Source organism: Panthera pardus, unplaced genomic scaffold (assembly GCF_024362965.1).
Source record: "Panthera pardus isolate Hobbes unplaced genomic scaffold, ASM2436296v1 HiC_scaffold_24, whole genome shotgun sequence".
NCBI classification, from domain to species: domain Eukaryota; kingdom Metazoa; phylum Chordata; class Mammalia; order Carnivora; family Felidae; genus Panthera; species Panthera pardus.
This window is the reverse complement of record NW_026526810.1, coordinates 40,493,946-40,516,711: the sequence shown is the minus strand read 5'-3', so window position 1 is coordinate 40,516,711 and position 22,766 is coordinate 40,493,946. Positions and strand designations below refer to the sequence as shown.

General features: G+C 34.8%; 1 protein-coding gene across 15 annotated transcripts in view; it reads right to left on the bottom strand.

Moving 5' to 3' along the window:
• Positions 1–22,766, bottom strand: part of ZNF280D (zinc finger protein 280D) — a 319,813-nt gene that overhangs the window by 73,029 nt on the left and 224,018 nt on the right. For all 15 annotated transcript variants that reach the window (XR_008417077.1, XM_019442008.2, XM_053889035.1 and 12 more), the window contains 5 exons: positions 11,943–12,166; positions 8,392–8,549; positions 7,592–7,692; positions 6,466–6,612; positions 928–1,062 (listed from right to left, as the gene is read on the bottom strand). Coding sequence is in view for 14 of the 15 variants with exons in the window: in XM_019442008.2 (XP_019297553.2) it covers positions 928–1,062; positions 6,466–6,612; positions 7,592–7,692; positions 8,392–8,549; positions 11,943–12,166 (765 nt within the window). In the remaining variant the exon portion in view is untranslated. The remainder of the gene's footprint in view (positions 1–927; positions 1,063–6,465; positions 6,613–7,591; positions 7,693–8,391; positions 8,550–11,942; positions 12,167–22,766) is intronic.

The following is a 22,766-nucleotide window of genomic DNA, read 5'->3' as shown; positions in this document are numbered from 1 at the left end:
AAAAGCCTAATTCTAAGGTGCTATAAAAACATTTAGTATCATTATTAATATTATTACTATTATTATTAATAAGGGAAAATATGAGAGAGGACTGCACTGCTTACATTAGTGTTCTGCATGTCTAGTCCCAGCATGGAATGAATGGATTGTAGGGATGCTGGATAGCTTCTCTTGCTCTAGGTCTTCAGAGCATGGCTTTATATTGTTTTAGTTAATTCAAATAACAGACATACCCACATTCAAAGGTAAGTACCCAAAGCCAAATATAAATGTTTTGGGGATTATTTCACTTTGGATTATCCATGCCTCTGTTTCCCTCCACTGGAGCAAATATTCAAGAGCTGACTGTATATAAAGAAGTCAGAGAAAACAGAGGTATATAAGGCAAAAAGGGAAAAGTAAATTACAATCATCAGTATGCAGTCAGACATGTTGTTTGCTCATTTAAAACATAATGCTATCCAGCAGCAGAACTTGCTTCTCTGAGGAGACTCAGTAACAACAACTTCAATAAACATATGAGAACCTATGGCATTCGATGCACTATGCCAGATGCTGAGGACACAAAGATAAAACATGACTCCCGATCTCAAGCATCTTATAGTTAAGCAGATAAAAGTGAAATATACACTGCCAACTGGAATAGCTCAGAAATAGCCTGTATGATATTGACACAACCCACTGACCCAGGGAACAGTTAATCTAGTTGCATTTTTTGAAAAGGAATATCACTCTAGCACAGCACACACCACTGACCATAAAACAATAGTCAGAAGGTTTCTTTTCTAGATATAAGAATGATAAAACTTAAAGTCTTAACAAAAATCAGAAATCATTTTTAAGTATTACATTCAATAGGTAAAAGGAGGCAGGAGTTAATTTCTATTATCATACAAAATGTTAAAAATACAACACATTTAAACTCACTTTTGTTCCAGGAGGCAATCCTTCTAGTTGTTTAGGTTTTATAAATGTTCTATGATGCTGAGTCTTGTGATCCATTTTCTCTTTGCACGTCAAAAACTGCAGTCTGCATTTTGTACAACGATGTATTCCTTTTTTCTGTTTAAAAAAAAAAACAGAAAAAGGGAGGAAAAATAATTTTTACAACCACAAATGCTATGTCCTGAAACTGCTCTGATTCAATTTTAATGATACCTAAATAATTCTAAAAGTAGTATTTTACATCTCCCATATAAACAGCAAAATTTTATTTCATTTTTAAAAGCACTTTGTATTAGTATTTATGTTCCAAAAATGTCTATTACTATATAGACATTGAACATAAAAGATCTATCAGTAGGTTCTAATGAAAGTTCTCTCAATAGTGGTGTGAAAGCTCTTCAAATTACAATTTTATAGTATTTAGACACATGATATGGTTAAAAGGAGCCATACCATATTTTTACCTTAGAAAAAGGTAAATTCTTTTTAATTTTTGCTATTTCCAGTTAGTTGACAAGTTGGTAAAATAAAGTCAAATACTTAACCAGAGATTTCAGAGAAGGTCACTATAGAAATGGTTATATAAAGCAGTCTAATATAACTTTCTGCACTGATGAGAATGTTGTATAGCTACACTGACCAGGATGGTAGCCACTACAACATATGGTTATCGAGCACCTGAAATGTGCCAAGTGCAACTGAATTTTTAATTTCATCTAATTAATCTTAACTTGAATAGCCACATTGACATTGCACAGTATTGATGTAGAGGCATAAACCAGAACTACTACTCTCCATCTACTTACTGATTGAGATCTCTTGAGTAAGTCCCTCTTGAAACTCAATCCTGTTACTATTCTACAGCTGGAAAACAGGACCCAAAAAAATCCAAATCACTTTCCCATAACTAGTTACTGACGTTGCCAGACTGCTGATCCAGTGTTCTTTCTACTATATATCAACTACAATCTTACCTATATGCTCTCATTAATTTAGAAATGATATATGTGTGTGTGTGTATATATACACAAACTTTAAGAATACATAAATATAAAAGAATGTTTTCTCAAAAGCTATGATCTGCCAGATATATCACTATTTCCATTTTAATACACTCACTCATTTATAAAATTCAAACAAGGTAATATACTAAGAAGTCCCCGGCACAATTACTAGCACACGGCAGGGATTTCATAAATCAAAGCTCTTTACAAAATTCAAAGTAACGTATAAATATAATGTGTTTGTATTACTATTCTAGCTGCTTCTTAAGACTATTTTAGAAATGTGGTGAATTGGATTATATCATAGATACAGGCAATTTTTGAAAATTCATTTATATGTGCTGAAGGAAGAGGAGGAGGAAAAAGAGAAAACTTGGCCAAGAAACAGATACCAAGACAAAAGGACAGAAAGTTACTTGTCCAGAATCCAATTCCCAGAAATCTTTTCCCTATCTGTAATCACTGCCCAGGTTACCTCATCCAGTTTCAAGGCTTTAAATACTATCTATCCAGCCATCTACTAGACACCACTACCTGATAGCTAATATGTATCTCAAATCAACATGGACAAAGTTGAATTCTGGATTTTTCTCCCTAACTCCTTGCCCCCCCCCCCCAACATCTGTTCTTTTCTCACTCTTTCCCCTATGACAGTGTATGAAAATTATACTCTTATAGCTGGTTAGGACAAAAAATCAGTAACTCACTCACACATCTTATAACTAACACACTAATAAAACCTGTCAGCTCTACCTTCAAAACCTTTCATAATCTTTCCACCCCTCATTACCTCTAACCATTGCTACCAAACCACTCACCTGGACTACTATAATAATCTCCTACCTTCCTGTCATGTTCTTTCCTCCGTATGGTCTATTCTCCCCCTAGCTGCCAATGATCTTAAAACATGGTAGATCTTTCTTCACATGCTAAAATGCTCCCATGGCTTTCCCAAGTCCTATTTCTGGTTTACAAGGCTCTACATAAACTAGCCTGCATTCTACTGCTACACTCTTACCTCTTACTTCTCTTCCTCTTTTTAGTTTACTCTGCTCTAGCAACAACTGTCCTCTGCTGTTTTTTGAGTGTCCCATGTATGCATTCACTTCACTGTATGTTTCCTCTCCCAGACTTCTACGTGGCTTATTCTTTTATTTCGTTCAGAGAGGCTCGCGTTTCACCACAATATATACATAACAGCAACCATTCCTCCACTCCCAACACCTCTCTGGCACTCTCCATCTTCCACATTTTCCTTCCACAGTACTATCACCAGCTAGCATGCATATACATTCAAACATAAACACATATATTTATCTTTCTCCACTATAATTCAAATTCCAGAGAGCTTAGACTTTGTTTTCTTCACTGCTATATAATAACCAAAACAGCTCCTGGCACATAGTAAGGCACTCAGTAAATATTTGTTAAGTAAATGGATAGTGAGGCGGAAAGCAAGAGACTGACAGAGAAAGTACATATGAGAAGTACAATTTAACTAGTTCAAAACGTCTGCCATTCCATTCAATGAACATTTGTCCAGAATCATGAGATAGAATAAATTAATCTACTATTCCCTTAGTTGGACACAAGTCTTGCATGTGTTTCTTGTGTATGCATGCATTTCAATGTGATAAGAGTGATAAAGAAAACAGTGCATTTTTCAGTAACATCATGTTCAATCAAAAAAATGGTGATCTATTCCAAGGATAGAGAACTAATTATTGGTGTTGAACTTTTTGATACACATACGACATTGTTTGAGAAGCTTAAAGGATATAAGAGTGATTCTGACTATATGTGATTTCTACCCTTAGATCTAATGCCAATGTGAAATCTGGCTCTGTGATAAAGTAGTAAAAGCCTGGGCTCTGAAGTCAAATTTTAATTCTGCTTTTTATTAGGTAATAAGGCATTGAGCAAGTTACTTTCTGTAAAACTTTGTTTCCTCATCTATAAGTTAGAAATAATAATATACATATGTGATTGTGAGGATTAAATGTGATAATGTTTGTAAAGCACCTGCTGCTGCCATAAGGTAAGTGATGGCATGTGGCATATGTTAACTGCTTAACATTTTTATTAAAGATCTAATGAGCATATTTAACACATCCAAAATCACTTATATTGTTTCTTAAGTCATACAAACTGGATTCTTAGCTCTAAAATCCCGAGACTTAATAACAAAACTACTTAAAAAAAAGTCACAACCAAAGTCTTCGAAGACAATAAAATGAGCCAGAGTCAACAATTCTTATTGTCTAATATCACACTAATAACGTCACCTCAATTACAAGTTTATAGTCCTGCTCAACTGTGGTGTCCTAGCCTTTGTAAATAATTAAACAAACTGTAAATACCTTCAAGGATGTTGATGATCCTTATTAATAGATTTCTCCCCTCTTTACTGATGACTGCCTGCCTCCTGAGTATTCCATATAAACCAAAGAAAACTGGGTACCAACAGCAAGTTAAGACATAAAACTCAGTTTATAAAAACCTTATAAATCACATAGCCCACATAGTGGCCCCACACATCTCTTTCATAATTATCATTCTTCCCACATCTACATCTCACTCTGGAGCTTAGGAAAGCATGTGGGGAAAATTATGTTAAAACTCCCATAATGAAATAGCACTACTGTTTTATATCTCATTCTCCCATTCAAAATTAAAGGCCAAAGGCGAAATAAAGAGTACCAAAAACGGTGTTTCCAAAATTCTATTCTTCAAAAAAATGTTAATAGGTATTATGCAAATAAAGGGGTTAGTGGCCAAAAAAGTTTGGGGACTAATGCATACTATACCCCTTGCTCGGAAATTCACAAAGTTCACTGTCATATAAAAATTTCTGAGAAGTCCTATTTTAAAAAACAGACAACCAAACTGTTTAATATTGTAAATCTGGGCATTTACCAAATTTATTTACCAGTAACAATGTGGGGGGAAACATCTATTAACACCTGCTGGAACACTGCTGAGGAAACCTAGAATAGAAAGATCTTGCCAAAACTTCTCCAAGAGGAGTATCATCCCAGTCACAACATAGGTGATACTAAATTCAATTGGATAAAGAAGATGTGGTACACACACACACACACACTCACTCTCAATGGAATGTTACTCAGCCATAAAAAAGAATGAAATCTTGCCATTTGCAATGACATGGATGGAGCTAGAGAGTATTATGCTAAGCAAAATAAGACAGAGAAAGACAAATATTATTTCACTCAGATGTGGAATTTAAGAAAGAAAACAACTGAACATAGGGGGAAAAAAAGGGGAGGCAAAGCAACAAACAGACTCCTAACTATAGAGAACAAACTGATGGTTATCAGAGGTAACCAATGTTCTAAGAGGTGAGGTGTGGATGGGGGGATGGGTTTGACAGGTGATGGGGATTAAGGAGGGCACCTGTGATGAGCACCAGGTGTTGTATGTAAGTGTTGAATCACTAAATTCTAAATTTGATACTAATATTACACTGTATGTTAACTAACTGGAATTTAAATGAAAATGAAAAAAAAAATTCACTTGGAAATTCTACTTTTATGATCTTTCCCAGTTAAAAACCACAAGATGATTTCATGATTGTCTCATGACTAGAACTGAAAGCAAAGTGAGCACCAATCAGCGTGCCAACTTCATCAATAATAAGAAAATGTAATGAGCTGATTAGGGAGGTGGCAAAACTTGATTGCATGATCAGATTCAGTAAGCCCAGTGACTTCTCATTTTGGCAAAGGCACTGTTGTTGCTCTTTCAAGCACTTAAGAACAGGATCAGTGTTACATAAAGGTTTTCAACCCAAACAAAGGGTGGTTTAATTGCTTCAGGAAAAGAACCAGTAAGTATTAACACCAGAATTCAAGAGAAGGGTATAAGTGCTAATATTGGGTCCCAAAAATTACATAGCAGAAGTAACATAAGTCATCCATAAAACAAGTGATGGCCTAAATACAGTTCTTTGGTAGAGTTCATGTACCAAGCAGTGTCATTACTGTTTCCTTTATCAGTGGCAGCTATAAAACACCACTTCTGGTCAATGATAACAACATGTATTCTCATAATAAGGGGGCTAAAAAGTGGAAATAGGTTGGAAGAGAAAATGGAAAACAAGATTATGAGTCCTCAATGTTTTCTCAGTTCTAAGAAACCACTTTCAAAATCATTCCCACACCTGATAACTACCTTCAAAATCATTCCTATATCCACTCTTGGGCTCTGAAATATCCAATCGTTTGAATACTCCACTCATCTCTCCTTTTTTTCCTTCAATCCTAGGTTTCTGATTTCCAGCTATCTTTCAGAATTTTCACTTATGAGATACAACATCACCAGAAAGGAAGCAAGGAAAAGAAGTGAAAGATTCACAAGTAACTCAGCATAAATCAAAATTAATCATGTCATTTGAAATAACCTTGCTTTCCTGTAGAACAAATCTAACCAATGTTCTCAGTAATAACCTATCTTTTTGCTAAAATAACATGAACAAATAAGAACTGGTAAATCTCACCTGATGCTTCATATAATGATGCATGTAGGGTGTTGCAATTTTAATAACTTTGAGGCAAAATGGACATAGCAAGTTCTTAGTGTTTTCATGGGATGTTCTAAAATGAGTTTCCACATCAGAAAATGATGATGATCTATAATTGCAAACCTACAAATAAAGAAGGTTTAGTTTAACTTGAAAATGTATAATGATATGCAAAGTATCAATTACAAAGTAACAATGATAGGTCATTTGTTTAGAAGAACATAAGGTGCTATTAGAATCCCATTTAATACAAGCAGTGAAAGATAATCTTTGAGAGAGAAAAGTTATCTTTCAAAGTTTAGGGATAGCTCCCAAAACATAACTAGATTCCCTTATTTTTATCAGCTCTTTTTAATTATCATCCCCATCTTGACTTGAATTTTCAAGCTTTAACACCTCCTGTCCTACAAAGTTTTTTTCTGCTACATAAAACAGCACTTTCCTTTAGATTATACATGGCTTCCAGGCTATGACATTGGCAATATATTTTTATCTTCTTTTTCTATTTCCTCAAATTCTGAAAAAATTACTAATCCCAAAGCATTTGGTAGAGTTCTCTGTAAGTAGAAGCATTTCATGGTTCCCTTGTATGCCTACATTCTTCCCTATATAGTAAGCTAAGTCTCTACATTTGTCTGTTAGCCACAGGGCTTTTCTTTGTCCAATCGGGAGTGGGTAAAAATGGCCTGTGGGCCAATTTCAACTCTCTACTGATCCCCACATACAATGCATAAGTTATACCAAAGGTTTTTAAATTAATAAATAGTTTACAAAAGGAATTTTAATTTTAGTAACCAATTTTATTTCATGATCCATAAAAATTATATGAAATTGAGATTCCAGTGTCCATAGATAAAGTTTAAATAAACACAGCCAGATCACATTCATTTACTTATTGTCTGTGGCTGCCTTTGTGCTACAATAACAGAGTTGATTAGTTACAACAGAGATTATATGACCCTGAAAGCCTGAATATTTATCACCTGGTGCTTTACAAAAAAAAAATTTGCTGACCCCTGGCCCAAGAGGTTTAAATCTTATAATCAAAACAATAGAAAACAAACAAACCAAACACTAAGTACACAATAAAATACATGTATACCTGACAAATATATGGCATTTCACCGGGCTTATGATTGTCCTTCATATGTTGTAAAAGAATATGCTCTGTTTCAAATGATAATTCACAGATTTTGCAAATGGCTAAAAGTGGGGGGGAAAAGACATTACACCATTTTAAGATGCACACACACACACAAACAGCAAATCATTATGTTGTATAACTGAAACTCTATGTCAATTATACCTCAGAAAAAAGTATCGTTACCAGGCAAACACAAATATATATGAATAAAATTCATTTTATATATCTATATCAATAATAACAATAGTATTGGTGGTAGTGACAGACAGCAGCTATATAGTTTTTATTGGTGTGCCAAACACAGTTCTAAGTACTTTACTTACATTAGCTCATATAATTCTCATAACAGCGTTATGAAACAGGTATTTCTATTATTCTCATTATTCAAATACTAAGTTGCCTAACATCACATAGTTGTATTAAAAGGCAGACCTGGGATTTGAACTCAAGCTATCTAGCTCCGAGATCTGTGACTTTAACTATGACTGTAGTTGTTTTTTTCATTATTTTCATATTTTAAAACTATGATCTGAGTTTTTTAATTTAGTCCCCCACATATAATGCACAGGTTATTTACCTTAATGAATTATTTACAAGAGGGATTTTAATTTTAGTAACTAGTTTTAACAGTTAAAACTTTTTCAATTTTGCCCCCAAATTCCAAAGTCTTTTTCTTAGTCTTATTTTCCTAACAAGCTTCTTAAGGTTTTCTCAGAGTTACATTGTCAAAATTGATAATATCCAATACTGTAACTTACTAGAAAATTCATGAGGTGTATGTGTGCTTTCAATGTGACACTGCAGTTGAAATGGTGTGGGAAACTGACGGTAGCAATGCTGGCAGGTGGTGTGGTTTTCCCAGCTCTCACTGCTCTGCTTCTCAAGTTCCAAGTGGTGTTTCATGTGGTTCATAAACCTATAAATGATTGTCAACAGGTGCAAAAATTCAGATTTAAAAACACAAATGTAAAAAATAAGTATCTGAATCTAAATCTTAAAAATACAAATACATTACTCAAAAAAAAATCTCAAAAGCCTTAAAGTCTTCTAGAAAACTGTGTATTTTAAATAATCACTTTCATTAAGTGGCTAAATAAACATCTTTTCATCTTTGTTTTAAAAGAATTCATCAATGTAATTAATATGAAATCTCAATAATTTGCTCTAATTCTTAATCATTTCAGATTAAAATGTTTTTTTAAAGATAAAAAAGCAGTCTTTTTTTCCATACACAAATACTATTTACATTTTTAAATAAAATTTATTTACTTGAAAGGAAGGAAATAAAATACTTGAAAGGAAGGAAACCCTACCACCAAAAGCAGCTATAGTCATGAGAGAAATCTTTTAAGGTTGTGAAGATATACAATAGATTCCAACTGTTTAAAAGACAAATTACTGGTATTTTTACTTGTGTCTTGGTTTCTAAATGCATGTAATAGCAATTTTAATGCCTACAATTACGAGAACCTTTTGTTTTATTTAATGATACCGGTTTACTGTTAGCACAGACCGTTCATTTTAACTTGCAGACTGTGCCCTTTGTAGGCAACGTCCATTTTTCAGTTTTACATTCTGCTATTTCAGCTTCCCTAAAAGGCTTCTTATGAGCAGGAACTATGACCTTCAACAGCAAAGAGTGCAATAAAACTGGGAACACCTATTTAAAAGAGCTTACTGAAGCTTTTTACTGAATTTGAAAGTAAAGTTGTAACAATTTTTAGTCTGGGTCAACTATTAACAATTACTCACTTTGAGCCTGTAAAGGAAAGAATCTAGAAAGTAAATGATAATGTTATTAATCTGGATAGCAGTCACCATGAAGGCTATAACGTTTATCTCTTTTTCACACCTCCACAATACTACTCTTAAACAGGTTATGGCAAACTCTGAAGTATCTTTTTGTCCTCCTTTGGTTTTAACACCAGATCTACAAACACCTATAGAAAATACTAGTCTTGGAATATTTATATAGAGAGATATGGTCATAAGCCATTAAATTTTCACCTCACAACTTTAAGCAATTCAAGTGTATCTATATAAAATAATCTTTTAACTATCAAGCTTTCTCTCAATTATTATATGAGCCCCCATCAGGAACTCATGCTCTCAAACCAAACTATGGAAATGAGGGAAACAGAAAAACAAACTTCTTGCAAGATGTTCACAGAATAAAATAAACCTAACCGTTTTTGGTGACATTCACTGTAGGAAACAAAAGAAAAATACCACACCACAGCATGTTGATGAGGCAGAGAAAAAAAATCTATAGCTATCAATTTCTTACCATTCTCTATAAACATCAATTTGTCTTCCCAATTTTTACTGTTAAAATATTATTTAACACATCTAACTCCTTTGGTTATGAAGTATTAACCATTAAGGTTACATTTACTCAACAATTAGTATTTTAAAAAATGCTCAATTCCTGGATGTTATAAGTGCTGTTTGCTTAAAATTCCTAAATAATCTGGTACTCTAAAATGTATAACTACTTTTCTGAAAAAAATAACAAAAAAAGGAGTTGTTAATTTTCGTATGTTTAATATTAAGTGGGCTAATCTCAAAGGAAAGGCAAAAGCTGTTGCTGAAATAACTTAATATCATATATGTAATACTTAAGTATAACAAGGAACTAAGTCAGTGAAACATATTTGTATGCATGCACCACATTTATTAACATGATTTTTCTGGTGTATTTTACTATTAAAGGGGTAATAATATGGAAATCGGTGACAGAATTATACTGTAATATTGTTTCAGTGTTATATCAAAAAGTACAATATCTCACGGCCCCTGGGTGGCTCCATCAGTTAAGCAACTGACTTCGGCTCAGGTCATGATCTCACAGATCGTGGGTTCCAGCCCCACATCAGGCTCTGTACTGACAGCTCAGAGCCTGGAGCCTGCTTCAGATTCTGTGTCTCCCTCTCTCTCTCTGCCCCTCCCCCTCCTCATGCTCTGTCTCTCTCAGCTCTCAAAAATAAATAAACATTTAAAAAAATTTTTTAAAAAAATACAATATCCCTTCTGTTAAACTACTAGGACCATTAACTATTGATGGCTGTTAAAGTTTAATAAAAGGAGATAAAGAAAAGTGAAAACTCATATGAAATAACATACATGAAAGAATTTGGAAACTATAAAGCACCACCATAAACAAAGCTTTAATAACTGTTATAGGAGTATATCACAATATATTTCAGGGTTTTTCCATATCCTTCTTTTTGACGTAAGAACTCACAGGAAAATGAAATAAATACTAGGTCCAGAAGTAACCTATTGGTACCTAAGAATGCTATTTACAAATAATAGTTATCAAGGGTAAACATAAAAAGGCATACATAGGTATGCTTGTATAAACACACACACCAGTGATGTCTGCAACTTACTTGGAAATGTGTGAAAAAAAAATAGTTTGATATATGATATCAAAGAGATGTATAATAAAGTACAGTAAAATGTTAATGGTAGAATCAAGGTGGTAAGTATACAAATATCTGCAGTAAAATTTTTAAAACTTTGTTGAATGTCTGAAAATTTTTGTAACAAAATGAAGAAACAACCTTACCTAATATAAATGTCAAGCTACATAACCAATGAAAATACCAATCAATAGGTCTTGTTACTTTGTTCTTGTTATGTACTCATTAATAGGATGACAACTACTAATATTCCATGTAACACAAAGATTACAAAGTAAAGGTCATAAAATTTAAAGCATACATGTCTAAATCTTCAAAATTACACTGGAAATTAAATTTGTAATTTTTGAAGAGGTTAAATTTTGAAATCAGAGACAACATGTTTCCTAGAACTGGTATTTCTCTAAAGAAGATCACTTTTCCTGCAAGGTAAATGTTCCAAAAATTACAAATATGAATTGAAAGATCTGAGCATTAAATAAGATTAATATGGAAGAGGTCAAACTAGACAAAACATACTGAAGTGGTACTTCTTGTAAAGTGAAGAAAAATAAAATTCAAAAGCAGCTAAGAATGAAAATAATCTCATGAAAATTCCTAAAACCCTGATAATATAAGGGAAATGTTAATTTTCCCTTATTTGAAATAAAGTTTGTCCTTTCTTAAGTTATCTTAAAAAGATACAACTAAGTGGATCCAGGAGTCAACTCTGAATTACAAGAAAGAACAAGTTTTTCAAACAGGACAATCTGCCTTTGTTCTTTAGTAGAAAGTATTAAAATTACTTATCTAGAATGGCACAGAGAAATACAAGATAAAGATACAACATTTGTATCTTTAGCATTCCAATTTTCAAACACAAATAAAAATAAGTATTTACATACCTAATATTATTTTTAAGAATTTTCAAGCAACTGAAGCATTTAAAGGTTGTGTGAGTCTTCTGTTCTTCCTGAACATCTCCTTCATGTTTTCCATAATAAAAGTCATTAACTAACATGATCAATTTTCCTTTCTCTGAATCAACAGTCTTATTTTTATTTGCTGTACTTGAAAATTCTGTTTTAGCCAGTCCTAAAAAGTTATTTATCATGTCTGGACAACAGTACTGAAAGAGAAAAAACATAAGTCTTATTTAACACTTAAAAAAGATTGGACATCAAAAAACAACTGTAAGTTTACAACAAGGCCAGACCATGTTAAAACTATGCTTGGTAAATATCTGGGAAAATATTCACCAAAAGTTTGTGGTACATACTCACATTCTAATAACAATAAATACCTATTATCTTAATAAACAACAACAAAAAATTTTTAAAGAAAAACTTTAAAATGAGAACTTGGTTACTGACCTAATAATTTTTTTCCTTGCAATTTATCTTTTTGGATATAAATATTGAATAATAACTTAAATGCTTAACTGAAACTAAAACTTATTCAGGGTGCCTGGTTGGCTGAGTGTCTGACTTTTGATTCAGCTCAGGTCACGATCTCAGGGTTGTGGGATTGAGCCCCACTTCAGGATCCATGCTGGACATGGAGTATGCTTAAGATTCATTCTCTCTCTCTCTCTCCCCTCCTCTGACATTCTCCCTCAACCACTGCACATTCGCCCACTCTTAAATAAATAAATTAAATAAATAAAAAAACAAACCTTATTCATTTCACACTCATGTCAAGATAGAGTATAGATAGGAAATGTAGGTTATATGCCATAATGTAGATGTTTCATTATCAAGTGATATATGAAATTTCATAATATCTAGTTAGAACTAAAAATTGAGTACAACTAATTTGCCATTGCCCAGACTCAAGATGCTAGAAAATGTATGAGTTAAAAAAAAAAAGCAGCAGTAGTAACACCCTGAAATCTAGAATGCTTAAATTTTTGAAGGGGAAATTTAGTTCCTCATGAGTAAACTCAAGATGTCACATAAACTGGTTCTAAAGTGGAATACTTTCATACATGAGCTTTTTTTTTCCCCAACAAGATTTAACTAATTCATTTATTGTACATCATTTTCAGTTGTAGAATTTCTCCAGGGCAGTTTTTCTCAAAGGTCAGTCCAAAGAAGACCTACATTAGAAAAACCAGGAGTACTTGTCAAAATGCTAATTCCTGGGCCCACTTCAGATCCATAAACCACAATGTCTAGATACAGGGCCCAGAAATCTTTATTTTTCAACAAGCCACCCAGGTAATTCATTTATAATATAAACCAGCTGACTTAAACTCTTCTTAAATGTGTTACTTAGTAAATTAATAACAACATTAAAGAGTTTGAAACTCTATAAACACAACTCTATTCCATTTCTAAGGTAACATCCATCTCTTCTTCTGCCACATCGAAATGTTAAATCACTGGTAAAATGTTCTGAATCACATGAGAAGCTGTTCCAAAACAGGCCTATAACATTTCCTTCAATTGCATTTATGCTTTTCATCTATCAGTTCTGAAACCTTTAAGAAAAAAAACACCAAGAAAAAAATCTAAAATAGATCTATTTTAGATCTAAAAGAAAGGGGAAAAAATACTGAATAAAATGGGCCCCAAAACAATGACATAACTTGTGATTTAGGAGTTAAGGTTGCATCCATAAGCGAATTTAGGACAAATACATTAGGTCCTTAATACTACATGATCCTCTGTAGTCAACCACTCAGAATAAATACAGTTGAAATGAAACCACAATGAAAAGAGGGAAATGAGAAGGGTTTTCTCTATATGTTTCTAGATATTCCTTATGACACACATAATATTTAAGAGCTGAACACTAGGTAAGTCAGGCTATTTCTAAGGACTTTTATAGGGCTAAGTTCCTTCTAAAACAGGCTGGTTTTGAATTTAAAGATAAATGGAGAAAAGGATAGTTCAGAGTAAATCCATCAACACTATCAGAAAAAAACTCAAAATACATATCTTATTACAAGTGATGTGTACCGTAGTATCATTTTGATAGATAAAACCGCTGACCTTAACTGCAATTTTACCATTGGAGTGATCTCAAACAATGGGAAAAATTATAATGCACCAAAATGATATATATGGAATAGTGTCCCTAATTAGAAATGTGGACAATCACATATATTCAAACAACAAACCTGGTTTTCAGACCGTAGGAGCTATTGAGTCATATTTGAGATTCAATACTTTCCTGAAATCTACAAAATAAGTAGTCTATAGTAGAGTGTGTTACAAGGTTATATTTTTCAGAAACATCTAATTTGGTAAACCCATAAAAGGTAAAGTTACCTTAATTACTCATAAATTACGATATACATAATAGATGATCAACCGCTTTCTGTGCCTCCATTTTTTCTTTTAAATAAAACAGGATCCGATTTTAAAAATAAATATTAAGTCTCAAAGTGTCTTTATTTTTTAGTATAGTTGTCATACAATACTACGTTAGTTTCATTCACAGTATCTTTTTTTTTTCATTCACAGTATCTTTTAAGCAATGTTTCAGATCCCTGTAACACAGATGAGTAATAAATCACTGAAAACCAAGAAAGGACAACCTAGTTCAGAAAATTTAGTAACTGAGAGAAAAGCACAGAATCCCACAGAAAATATCCAGAAGTCAAAAGGCAAGAAAGCAACTTAAATGAGAATTAGGCTTAGAAGGAAGGTTTTACAGGAGGATAGAAAAAGCTATGGATGGTATGGCTGAGGTATGGTCTAAGATCACCTGGTCATCTTTTATTCAGTCTAAAACCCTTTTGGTTCTAGCCCTTCACTGTAGCTCTAGGTTATCCCTTATTGTCCTCGGTTAGCCACTCGAAAATGTTAAACTTTAATGCCATACACTGTAATTTTAAACAGTAGATACCATCTTAGCACCATTTTCATCTTCAGTCCTCCCAGTAGACGGCCATGTGCTAGTGCTTTGTTAGTACCTAAATATTTAGGTAAGATTTTCAGAACAAAGAAGGAGAGATGCTATTTTTAAACACTAAAATACAGAGGTGCCTGGGTGGCTCAGTTGGTTGAACGTCTGTCTTCGGGTTCAGGTGATGATCTCACAGTTTGTGAGTTCAAGCCCCCTGTAGGGTTCTGTGCTTATAGCTCAGAGCCTGGAGCCTGCTTCTGATTCTGTCTCCCTCTCTCTCTGCCCCTCCCCTGCTCACACTCTGTCTCTGTCTCTAAGAAGTGAATTAACACTAAAAAAATATTTTAAATAAAAAAATAAATAGTAAATTGGAAGTTCCCATATGATCAGCCTACATAAGTCAACATTTCCCCCTTTTCCTAGGACTCATCCAAAGCCACAACAACCAAATTCTAAAAATTTCACTTTCATTGAAACTAAGAACCATATAAAATCCACAGACTCTACAACATATGACAGCACTACCCAAAGCAGCCAAGATCAGACAGAAGACATGCAGGTGGAAGTAGAACAGAGAAGTCAAAAGGACCCAATAGTAACAGATCTTAGAAAGTGTCAGCAAAAATTTGCTAAAGATGAAAAACACATCCTGAAGTGCAAAGCTATATCCTTTCTTCGCAAAAACAGGTGCAGAAGCTGGGGCAAGTAGGATGACAGAAGTCCCTCAGACTTCATTTGGTACAGAGAAGTAGACAAGGCAATGCTATAAAATCAGACACACAAGTCACATTTGCAGGAAACCTTCTGCCCAGCAAAGGGTTATTATATAAACCAGCTAATAGAATGTGAGATTATTATGGCAACCTTGGCTTCCCTAAAGGAGCTTTGTACAAAAAGAGCTAGCCCAAGAAAATCCAACTTATTCTTCACTATGATAGAAACTTACATCTGAACAAAAATACTTTAGGATAAAAGAAGGAAAACGTAAAATTCAGACAAAAACGCCATGGAGCAGATGCAGATGAAAACAGTGAACAAAATTTTTGTTGCAAATTTTAAAACCTTAATGACACAACTGTGTCTATTTGGAAGACCATAAAGCAAGAAGAGATGGCAAGACCAAAAAGACATTAAAAAGAGTGGCAAGGGGCGCCTGGGTGGCTCGGTCGGTTAAGCGTCCGACTTCGGCTCAGGTCATGATCTCACAGTCCGTGAGTTCGAGCCCCGCGTCGGGCTCTGTGCTGACAGCTCAGAGCCTGGAGCCTGTTTCAGATTCTGTGTTTCCCTCTCTCTCTGCCCCTCCCCCGTTCATGCTCTGTCTCTCTCTGTCTCAAAGATAAATAAACGTTAAAAAAAAAAAAAAATTTAAAAAAAAAAGAGTGGCAAAACTGAGGGAAAAGTAAGGAAATAAAATCAGAGAGATAAAGAGAAATTAGACAACAGGGGTGAACAGGCATTGGAAAATAAAATGAAGGACACAGAGGTTAATAATAAGAAGAGCAAATAAAAAAAATTAAGTGTTAAAAGAAGAAAGCATTTATGCCAGACAAAGGACATCAAATGAATGCATATTGGACAACATTCTCCTCTCTCCTTCAAAAGGCAAAATAATTACATGGAATAAATATTTTTAAATATTAATCAAGAAAATTACACTAAAATAAATTCTCAAATCCCAACACTAAGTCATGTCATTATAAAATTATCAGTCTTCCAAAATAAAGAAATTCTATGGACTGCATGCAAAAAGGTCAAATCACTTACAAAGGGCAAAATAATTCAGGCTTATCCCAGATTTCTCAACAGCAACATTCAATATTGTAAAACAGGAGCACCACAAACAAGATCCTCAAAGTAGGATCCAACTTACTTTATATCTGGACAAACTGTCTTTTGAGAATGGATAATCGAACTGTTTTGAATATGAAAGACATCAAAAAATGCTGTTCCCAGGCCATGTTTGAGGAAATTACTAGAGGATGAACTTCAGCCCAACAGATAACTAAAACCATGACAAACAGACTGGTAATCAACATATTTACTGTGAAAAAAGATTAAAACAAATATAGAAATAAGGTTAACAAAGTCAAATGCAAATGTTATATGCCCTGGCAATGAAAACATTATACAACCAACAAATAAAAACTGGGAGGGGGTAAAAGGACAGTAAGCATAAGTAAGCTTGAGAAAGGTCATAGACTGCCTCACATATAATAGCAGTACACCAAAGAATATCATTTAGAGCTACCAAACGAAGTAGTATATGTATGAGCAGTTTTAATAGTACAAAGATAAATACTCAGAAAAATAATAATGACTAAAATCAGGCAGGAGAGGAGAAGGTAACAACGAGTGGGTTAAGAATACTTTAACCAACTCTAATTTTACAGAATGGCAAAATGAATATAAGACTACTAGAATTATATCAGCATTAAAATTACAAGGGTAAACAAGAGAACAAAAATACAGCTTCCCTAAAAACTGAAGCTACATACATATGAAGCAATCACATGGTGAAAGACTTTTAAAAAAAGATAATAAAAATTGTCACAGAACCAAGACCAAAATAAATCATATCAACGAATACAAGTAAGTTTAACATAAGTGCCAAAACAAGAGATTTTCACATAGGATCACAAACCAAGAGGCATAAAGTGATTCAGGGTAAACAATATATTAGGCAAATGGAAACCACAGGAAAACAAGGGTTGTGAGCCTAAAAGTCATCAAACATTAAGACAAAAAAAGAGAATATTTTATATAAATGCTAAAGGAAGAGGAAGTGATCCCCCACCCCCACCCCTGGAGTGCAGGCAGGGACCACATATCATGCGCCATGGAGAGGCACTTCTCCAGTACCACGGCACATAGAAGGGAAGTTTGAATCCTAGCCAAGCACAAGGGCACGGGAGTCAGAGGAGTGAGAAAGACCACCTGGTCTGCACCCAGCACAGCAAGGGCAGTTCAGAGTAATTTGGTACAACGGGTCCATGGAGAAGCAATTGGGGGGCTGGGGAACGGGTCGCCATTTTTCCCCCAACCACTACCAAGGTGGGGCCTCAGGGATTGGTCCTAAGGGCCCACAGTGGAGGGAGGAACTTGCCCACACCAAACTAGGCCCCTCCGTACCAGGTATACTGCATATCTACTGGCGCGGGATAGAGGCAGAGGAACCAGACAGCCCCTCCTCCAGACCAGTGCTGCTGCATTGCCTTGATTAATTCTTGGACAATTCTTGTTACATAGATATATTCTTCCTTCCTTTTCTCCTCCTTATCTCTTCCCTCCTCTAGTCTGGTTACCCTGGTTGTTAGTTTATTTAAGGAGACATATTTAATCCATTCTCTTGATACATATTCCACACCTCCTTATTTACTTTCCTTTCTCTCCCCCCATATATGGGGCTAATCAAGCCCCATAGTTTCTCTGTCTGGGCAACTTTATCTTCATTTCTTTCCCCACTCCACACCCCCCTTCTTTATTTTCCTTTCTCTCTCTCTGGATTAAGCCATTTAGTCTCTCTGCCCAGTCAATGTTTATTTTCTCTTTTTCCTCCCCGCCCTTGTCACTTCTCTCTTTGTATATGCTCTTCCATCAGCACCACCTCCACCCTGTTCTTTATTTGAGGCTGGTGTTTCTTGCCTTTGCTTTCGCATTGTTTTGTTTTTTTCTTTAACCTGCTTGTGTGTTTGCGTGTTTTGTTTTCTGTATGTTTGTCTGTTCACTTTCCTTTCCAAGGCTACTTGAAGGAACAAATCAAAGCACACCTGGTGGAGGGTCCAAAACATCACTACGAGTATGAAAATAAAATAACCAAAGTCACAACAACAGAGAGCAAATAACACTCTCCAAAAAAACACTTCCTGAAGGTCCAGGCCCTGGACAGTGTATGACCCTCCTTTAATATAGCAGTGCTTACAGGTGCAGAGCACATAACAAGTTTTTAGAACTCATAAGGGACAGAAAACTAGCCAAAATGACGAAACAGAAGAATGCTCCTCAAAAGAAATGCCAGGAGAAGTGACAGCTAAAGAATTGATCAATACAGATATAAGCAATATAACTGAACAAGGATTTAGAATAATAGTCATAAGATTAATCGCTGGGCTTGAAAAAAGCATAGAAGATAGCAAAGAATCTATTGCTGCAGAGATCAAGGACCTAAAAAATATTCATGATGAATTTTAAAAATGCTATAAATGAGGTACAAAATAAAATGGAGGCAGCCATAACAAGGACTGAAGAGGCAGAGGGGAGAATAGGTGAATTAGAAGATAAAATTATGGAAAAAAGGAAGCTGAGAAAAAGAGAAAAAAATCCAGGGGATTTAGACAAATTGAGAACGAAGCAATTCAGTCAAACAGAACAATATCCATATCATAGGAATTCCAGAAGAAGAAGAGAGAGGGAAAGAGACTGAAGGTATACTTGAACAAATCATACCTAAGAACTTCCCTAATCTGGGGAAGGAAACAGACACTGAAATCCAAGAGGCACAGAGAACTCACTTCAGAGGTAACATGAATGGATCTTCTGCACCACATATCAGTGTGAAACTGGCAAAATACAAGGATAAAGAGAGAATTCTGAAAGCAGCTAGGGATAACTGGGCCTTAACATATACAGATAGACACATAAGGGTAGTAGCAGACCTAGCTACTGAAACTTGGAAGGCCAGAAAGGAATGGCAGGAAATCTTCAATGTGGTGAACAGGAAAAATCTGCAGCCAAGAATCCTTTATCCAGCAAGCCTGCCATTCAGAATAGGAGAAATAAAGGGTTTCCCAAACAAACAAAAACTGAAGGAATTCATCACCACCATACCAGCCCTATAAGAGATCCTAAGGGGGTCTCTGTGAGTGAAATGTTGCAAGGACCACAAACTACCAGAGACATCACTACAAGCATGAAACCTACAGAAAACACGATGACTCTAAACCCATATCTTTCAATAGTAACACTGAATGTAAATGGACTAAATGCTCCAATCAAAAGACATAGGATATCAGAATGGATACAAAAACAAGGCCCATCTATTTACTGTCTACAAGAGGCCCATTTTAGACCAGAGGGCACCTTCAGATTGAAAGTAAGGGGATGGAGAACTACCTATCATGCAACTGGAAGTCAAAAGAAAGCTTGAGTAGCCATACTTATATCAGACAAACTAGACTTTAAACTAAAGGCTGTAACAAGAGATGGAGAAGGACATTATAGAATAATTACAGGGTCTATCCATTAGGAAGAGCTAACAATTATAAATGTCTATGCACCAAATTCAAAAGCACCCAAATACATAAACAACAATGAATCACAAACATAAGCAATCTTATTGGTAAGAATGTGGTCACTGCAGGGGACTTTAATATTCCACTTACAACAATGGACAGATCATCTAGACAGAAAATCAGTAAAGAAACAATGGCCCTGAGAGATACACTGGATGCAGATATACTTGACAGATATATTTAGAACTCTACATCCTAAAGCAACAGAATATACTTTCTTCTTGAGTGCACATGGAACATTCTCCAAGGTAGATCACATACTAGGTCACAAAAGAGCCATCAATAAATATAAAAGAATTGAGATCATATCACGCACACTTTCAGATCACAATGCTACAAAACTTGAAATCAACCACAGGAACAAGTTTGGAAAACCTCTAAATACACGGAGGTTAAAGAACATCCTACTAAAGACCAAATGGGTCAACCAGGCAATAAAAGAATAATTTAAAAACTATATAGTAACAAACGAAAAGGAAAACACAACAATCCAAACCCTTTGGGATGCAGCAAAGCCAGTCCTAAGAGGAAAATACATTGCAATCCAGGCCTATCTCAAGAAACAAGAAAAATCCCAAATAAAAAATCTAACAGCACACCTAAAGGAACTAGACACAGAACAGCAAAAAAAAAAAACCTCAAACCTAGCAGAAGGAGAGAAATAATAAAGATCAGAGCAGAAATAAACAATATAGAATCCAAAATCACAGTAGAATAGATCAATGAAACTAAGAGCTGTTTTTTTGAAAAAATACACAAAACTGATAAACCTCTAGCCAGGCTTCTCAAAAAGAAAAGAGAGAGGACCCAATTAGATAAAATCATGAATGAAAATGGATTTATTACAACCAAATCCCTCAAGAATACAAGAAATTACCAGAGAATACTATGAAAAATTATATGCCAACAAACTGGACAACCTGGAAGAAATGGACAAATTCCTAAACACCCACACACTTCCAAAACTCAAATGGGAAGAAATAGAAAATTTGAACAGACCCATAACTAGCGAAGAAGCTGATTCAGTTATCATAAATCTCCCAACAAATAAGAGTCCAAGACCAGATGGCTTCCCTGGGGAATTCTACCAGACATTTAAAGCAGAGATAATACCTATCCTTCTCAAGCTGTTTCAAAAATAGAAAGGGAAGGAAAACTTCCAGACTCATTCTACGAAGCCAGTATTACTTTGATTTCCAAACCAGACAGAGACCCAGCAAAAAAAGAGAACTACAGGCCAATATCCCTGATGAATATGGATGCAAAAATTCTCAACAAGATACTAGAAAATCGAATTCAGCAGCATATAAAAAGAATTATTCACCATGATCAAGTGGGATTCATTCCTGGGCTGCAGGACTGGTTCAACATTTGCAAATCAATCAACGTGATACATCACATTAATAAAAGAAAAGATAAGAACCATATGATCCTGTCAATCGATGCAGAAAAAGCATTTGACAAAATGCAGCATCCTTTCTTGATAAAAACCCTTGAGAAAGTCGGAACAGAAGAAACATACTTAAACATCATAAGCCATGTATGAAAAGCCCACAGTTACTATCATCCTCAATGGGGAAAAACTGAGTTTTCCTCCTGAGATCAGGAAAACGACAGGGATGTCCACTCTCACCATTGTTGTTTAGCACAGTGTTGGAAGTGCTAGCATCAGCAATCAGACAACAAAAGGAAATCAAAGGCATCAAAATTGGCAAAGATGAAGTCAAGCTTTCACTTTTTGCAGATGACATGATATTATACATGGAAAACCCAATAGACTCCACCAAAAGGCTGCTAGAACTGATACATGAATTCAGCAAAGTCGCAGGATACAAAATCAATGTACAGAAATCAGTTGCATTCTTATACACTAACAATGAAGCCACAGAAAGACAAATAAAGAAACTGATCCCATTCACAATTGCACCAAGAAGCATAAAATACCTAGGAATAAACCTAACCAAAGATGTACAAGATCTGTATGCTTAAAACTATAGAAAGTTTATGAAGGAAACTGAAGAAGATACAAAGAAATGGAAAAACATTCTGTGCTCATGGATTGGAAGAATAAATATTGTTAAAATGTCAATACTACCCAAAGCAATCTACACATTCAATGCAATCCCAATCAAAATTGCACCAGCATTCTTCTCAAAGCTAGAACAAGCAATCCGAAAATTTGTATGGAACAACAAGACCTCGAATAGCCAAAGTAATATTGAAGAAGACCAAAGCGGGAAGCATCACAATCCCAGACTTTAGCCTCTACTACAAAGCTGTCATCATCAAGACAGCATGGTATTGGCACAAAAACAGACACATAGACCAATGGAATAGAATAGAAACCCCAGAACTAGACCCACAAAAGGATGGCCAACTAATCTTTGACAAAGCAGGAAAGAATATCCAATGGAAAAAAGACAGTCTCTTTAATGAATGGTGCTGGGAGAACTGGACAGCAACATGCAGAAGGATGAAACTAGACCACTTTCTTACACCATTCACAAAAATAAACTCAAAATGGATAAAGGACCTGAATGTGAGACAGGAAACCATCCAAACCCTAGAGGAGAAAGCAGGAAAAAA